The 6,179-nt window shown below is 46.3% G+C and overlaps 1 protein-coding gene across 1 annotated transcript in view; it reads right to left on the reverse strand.

Annotated features, from left to right (window-relative positions):
• The window catches only part of LOC108579678 (runt-related transcription factor 1-like), a 14,407-nt gene that overhangs the window by 2,477 nt on the left and 5,751 nt on the right, over nucleotides 1–6,179 (reverse strand). Inside the window, 2 exon segments of the mRNA XM_017943265.1 lie at nucleotides 1–90; nucleotides 2,581–2,760. The exon segment at nucleotides 1–90 is cut by the window's left edge and continues 13 nt beyond it. Of these exon segments, the coding sequence (XP_017798754.1) occupies nucleotides 1–90; nucleotides 2,581–2,760 (270 nt within the window).

Below are 6,179 nucleotides of genomic sequence, written 5' to 3' on the forward strand. Positions count from 1 at the left end.
ACGACAAAGGGCCAGGAAGATAACCAGCGTAGCCGGCCGTGCTTCCGTATCCCCAGGAATTGCTCGCAGTCAGACCGAACTGGGACATGTCTGAAGAGATCATGCTCGTTCGTGTATCACAATTGCTATCCCACCTACTTTTCTTTTCTTTCTTCCCGACTAACGTGCTTATATTCTCGATCGACTAAACCGCGACTTTAATAGCTTCCTCTTTTCAAAAAAAAAATAAATTTCTCCGGAATTGTCATCGAGAAATCGTCAAACTAAACCGAGAGGACAATTTTCAATATTTTTCGCAAATTCTCGGTAATTCTTAAAAGGTTTCAATTAAACGAACGTTATCAAGCGCTGTGGAACAGAGCAAGTGCGAATTGAGTGAAAAAGGGAAAAAGAGCGATTCAGCGGAAGCACACAAGTAAAAGCAAGCCAACACAACGGTGCATTCAGAAACTCCTGAAAGTTCCCACCGGAAACATTCGCAAGAGCCAAGCACAAAGGCGATTACAGGCAAACTTAAACACCCTCGACGAGTCACCAAAAGAACAAAAAGCCATCATCTTCTGTATACACAGCTATCGCGAAAACACAAAGACGATCTTATCCAGTTCGAAAAAAGGAAAAGAAAAGAGGGAAAATATTATTCGTTCAAGCAAATCATTTTACCCAAACGAATATATATATATATGCATACGTCTGATCGACTGGTTTCTTTTGCACCCTCTCGGGGTTGGATTTATTTTTGCGGCATATAGGCAGCATCCCCGATAGATTTTCCAATGAGTTACGGGGTTGAAGGCGGAGAGCGAGAGAAGGGGGGGGGGAGCAGCCGGACAGAAAACGGAGGGAGGGCGAGCGCGTTCGAGATCAAAGGGTTGGTCATCCCCCGCGCGTACCTCCGGCCAACTCAAATAACCGAGAGCTCGACCGGCGCCACTGGGCCGTCGTTGACGAGAGCCTAACCCTAAATAGTGCACAAGCCAGCATGCTTTCACGTCGTTCGTTCAATTTTCGTTGGACAAGGGAGAGAGGGAACATTCTATCGTGATATATATCGCGACTTAAGGAGGAAGCTTTTTATCAACGCCACGTTAATCTCACACAATGCTACTCTATTCTGTTTGCACTCGATATCGCATACTGAAAATTCCAAATTTCCTCTTTTCTAGCACGGTGCTTGGAAAACTGGGGCATTGGATTTTTCAACTACGAAAAATCTAGCGATCTAGCGAGATATTTCTGTTATTAACGGACATTCTGCAGTTTCGGATAAATTGGGACATTGGACATTTTCTACCGCTTTTAATTTGAAAAACTATTAGACTGCGAAAGAGATTTTCTCAGGTGTTTGAAATATCCAAATTGTCGAAGAAATAAAATTAGAATGTAACAGAGGGTTTCTACACGTTACAAGATACCGCTTAATTAACGAAATACCAAGTCACCCCAAAAATCCAACACGTATGAAAGGGTTAATGGACGGAAGTCACCGTCGGATGTCACGAATTTCGCGGCAAAGATGTTGGCGAGGGTTGGAGAGGCGCGTGTACGCGAATTATCGATGTTCGATGTGGGGAAAAAAGTTAATAAAGGAAATACCCGGCATGCTTGATACTTTATCGGGGAATTTTCCGCGTTATCGCGTTCAGATCCGAAGGCGACTCATTAAATCGACCCTCTCCCACCTCCCTCGAATATTTTCCACGTAGATTTCTTCCATCGGGAAGATAATGAATCCGCGCGAATGAACATTCCGTCATTAAAGAATCATTTTCGGATCCAAAGTCGATACACGTTTAGCAGGACGGGAGGGCAAAAAAAAAAAATTGGAAGAAAAGAACTGGTACGAGCGGGGAAATCCGCGAATCTGGGTGGAAAACGTGTAGGAGAACGCGGAGGTTAGCAGCCCAAAACGACGAGCCACCCCTGACGAGGCCGCCACAGCTCCCGTGGCAACCCCTTTAATATAATATTTAATCTAGCTTTGAACAGGCTTGTGGTTTCCGCCTCTGGAGTCGAGAAGCTGGCTCTCGCGAGCCTAAACCTCTCTCTTGCCGCCTGTAATCCCGAGAACGGCAGGCCGGCGTCTGCCTCGAAATATGCCTGGCTACGTTTCTTACGATACCGTCGATGAAATTTCATTTTCGATCGCGAAATAAAGCTTCTATCTCCTTTCCAACAATTCCGAATACTTCGAAATGTTCTCGTCTTTCGCGAACAGCGAGACGCATGTGTCCTCGCTTTAACTCACTCGAGTTAAAATTTATCGAAAGGGATAGAAAATCACAGAGAAATATTTAATCTCCGATCTTCCTTTGCACTTATTTTGCACATGCGTTAACTCTTTCTCAGATCACTTTCGTTTTTCACGGCGCAGAACGTGTTAATTACAGTTTCACATTTCAATAGTAAAAAAAAAGAAGTGAAAAAATTGGAGTAGTAGAAAGACTGGACAAGTGTAACAACACGAAATGCCACAAGCTCGGGGGAAGAGTAGGAGGTAAAGGGTTAAGCTTCACTTGGAATCAGATAATAGTCTAGCTGGTAACATTCATCATGCAGATAAGCCGATCGAATACTTACTTTGACAGTTGGCTGGCATCGCGTGCCTGAAGGAGGACAGCGGATCCCGCGGCTGCAGCGGGTTCGGCAATGGCTGAAGGGGATTCGGCAAGGGTTGCAGAGGGTCGACCAGCGGCGAGGCGAAAAACGGGCCGCCCCTCTGCGAGGCGAACGCGAACGCGTGGAACTGCTGTTGCTGCCCTAAAAGAGACAACACTGCGATCAACCGTGCGCCTGTCCAGTGGACAAATTAAATGTCACGTTAAATGTGAATGAAAGGTTTCACAAACGTGTGTAGATTTAGATTCTCGACGCTTTCGTTCACTCTGTCTTGATAAATGTGAAATAGAACTTCGTTCGATGTGTGACTAGAGAAAAATTAGAAGAAAATGCACCATTTCTAGATGACAAGGGGTAACAGGGACAAGTGTGAGATAAAACTCTACCGGACGTAGCGAAGAAGTTGAAACGAATCATACACAAATTTCCATGAAATTCGCGAGGCGACAGTTAAGTGATGTCCCCGGCAAGTTTGGCAATCAGCAGCGAACAAAAGTGACACCAGCGATCAATTGGCCCTGGAATGTTCTCCAGATCGTGCTCGAGCTTTTGCCACAAAATTCCACGCTCTATCTCAACCCTATCCCTAGAATTCTCCCGAAAGCCTCGTATTCGATCATGGCCTCAGGCTCGAAAGTCCCTCAATTCTCTGTTCGTCCGTTGCTTTTATTTCCCATCGGGATTACCACATCGCCACTTCCTACCATCTTTGCAACGTTCGACCATCGAGCTGTAACGAACTATATATAGGGAAAACTGGAAGCCAGAGACAGGTGGAGGGAAACGCGATTCGTTTTATTTCACGGTGCTACGGTGTCGCCAACCCAATTAAAGACGTCCCAACAGGCGAGGCGAGCGTGCGTTATCTGACGAGGCTGGTCAGGTCAGGCTAGGCCAGTCTGGCACACACGTGGACGATTGGCTTCCCTGCTATACGGTGGAACCGTCGAAATCTACGGACCAACATCGCGCCACCGGGAGAAGGCACTGGAGACCAAAGCCAGGAGGGAGTATAGAGAGTGAGGGAGAGAGAGAGAGAGAGAGATAGGAGAGGCCACCGTCGTCCTGATAATCCAATCGAAGCCCTAATTCTAACTCGGCAACCCGAAATTCCCGCCGGTTTGCTGAATAGGGTACGCTGCTGCTCGATCCAGGGGACACAATGGGGGCGCGACGACGGAATACGGACCCGGGGCTAACGAGATCTATCGTTAAACGACTGAAACGTTTCCCTACTGTGTTCAGTTACCATTCATCGCGATAAGAAGAAATTTCACCAGGAGCGTTCTTAGGTGAAAAATTCGATTCGGGTTGGATGAACATTTTTAGGACTTATTGGAGGAGTAGGAGATATTCTCTGAAGTGCAGAAGACTTCTTTAGACAGGTACCTGTGTGATAGAAATATAGTGAAGAGTGTGCAAGATTGACAGTGAAATATTCTAAATTTTTTTAAATATGATAGATATGCATATGATAGAGGTCAATCTTGACCAACACTTGCTCGTTCAGAAATTCAGAAACCTTCTCTCCCTCAATGGAGGTGTATGATAAGAAGAGTATGCAAGATTGGTAATAGAACAGAGATACCACTCTAAATCTTAACCAACACTTGCTCATACTCAACGAACAAGCCCAAGTACGGTAGGAGAACCCAGTTAAAAGTGACCAATGCTTCACAGGAAGCAGATTTTTCGTAAGAGGATCTTGCAAGTGGTCCTCGGACCTTCTCTAGACTCACTCGTTACTATCGATTTCATTGGACAACCCCTTTACGCGTGGTAGCCAGTGACTGCCAGGGAATTTCTCGAGAGTTAGCAGCTGGCAGCGACAGCTCCTCATTTCGTTCCGTCGCCCCCGATCGAACCCTCTCATCTACTACTCGACACACGACGTAGACGACGACGACGACGACGACGACGACAACTACGCGGCCATTTTCCCGCTTTTCTAACAAAAGCGGATCGTTTCCTTTCCTCCGCCTCCCCTCTCTCTCCTCTCTATCTATGGAAGGTGTGTGTGCAACTCGGGATTTCGGGGTTTCCAACTTCCGCCAGTGGCATCCTCTACTCTCTCGATCAATTTCCTTAGCCCTGCATCCTCTTTCTGTGGCGGCCACCTTTGGCTATGGGACGAGGGTAGAATGTGTAATGAATTGCTTGTTTAATTAATTACGACCCTCGAGCGGCGCCCGCTCGAGTTCGAATGAGGCGCGTTCGTTCCGCCATCGGACCTCCTCTTCCTGCAACCGTGTTGGAGTAACCGTGTTTCTACCGAATAGAATTCATAGGGCTGATTTATTGCTGGTCGAGCGAAAGAAGGGTCCATGATTCACCGCTCGGATACGAAACTAGTTTATAACCCTTTTGATACCGAGGGAGAATAAACGGTGGTCGGTATCATCGATACTTTCCTGGCCCTTCTTTCGTCTAATTTTTTTAATTTTTTTATTACGAAGTTTCGAATATTGTATCGTACGTGAAATGAAGAATTTCTAATTGAAACGAGTTTAATTCGAGACACGAGAGGAGGAGAGTTGAAAAGAGGATCTTTCGAGAGGTCTCCAGAATTTTCGAGCGCTTTTTAGAATCTTTGAATTCGTTTGAAAGGTTACATAGGATGTAGGCGTAATAAAATTAGGGAGCGTGTCAAAGACGAGGAAGCGGTTGGCTTAAAGAAACGCCGAATCGACCACCCGCAACTCGTAACCCTTTCATCTCGTGCCGCTTCCCTTCGAGTTAGGCCCCTTTATTTCGAGAGAAACATTTGTTTCATCCAACATGCAACGCGCCGCTCATTTCGTACAAATCCACAGAGGCTGTCTCCATAAAATTTCTAACACTTCGGATAAAAATTTCACTAGAAATCTGAGAATCTTCGGTAAATCGTGGAATAAAGTGACGAAGATTTCCTGGGTGGTCTGGGAACAGACGAGCGCATGTGGTCATAATCCACGAAAATTCTTGTGCATGCACTGGTGTATTAAACCAGATATTTTTAACTTGGAAACAGTCGGAACAGATCCTCCTATGGAGCTCTGTTTTCCAACAGAACTTCGAAAAGAAGAAGCAACTTTCCAATCGAACTGAAACTTATCCGGAAATCCATCGATCTTCCCCAAGAGAATATCGTCAAATTCATCGGTAGAACTGTACCGAACTGAGTTTCATCTTTAATCTCTTCTCAGCATACGAAAAATGCAGAGAAATGAAGAAAAAAGTTAGACAGCACTCAACAGCACCCAAGTGTCCCTTGCACCGCGAAATTTCCAGGAAGTTCCAATCGCTCGACAGGTTTCGGTGTGAATTCGCAAACACCGGGAACGGTAAATTGCGATTCCCCCGACATAATACCACCTCCAGGCTGGCACGAACGCGACTGTGAGACGTTCTCGACGACGTCGCCGCGAAATAACCCCTTCGAGGGGTGTAATTGTGCGTCTGGATGGTAAGGCGAGGCGAAGTGAGGCGGGGCGGGGTGGGCAGCTCACGGGAAACTTCGTAGGCGTCGCACAATATCTCCGTGGCTAAACGCCGCAGCCCCTTTATCAATGTTATGGCGG

This window comes from Habropoda laboriosa, unplaced genomic scaffold (genome assembly GCF_001263275.1).
Source record: "Habropoda laboriosa isolate 0110345459 unplaced genomic scaffold, ASM126327v1 scaffold33, whole genome shotgun sequence".
Lineage (NCBI taxonomy): Eukaryota > Metazoa > Arthropoda > Insecta > Hymenoptera > Apidae > Habropoda > Habropoda laboriosa.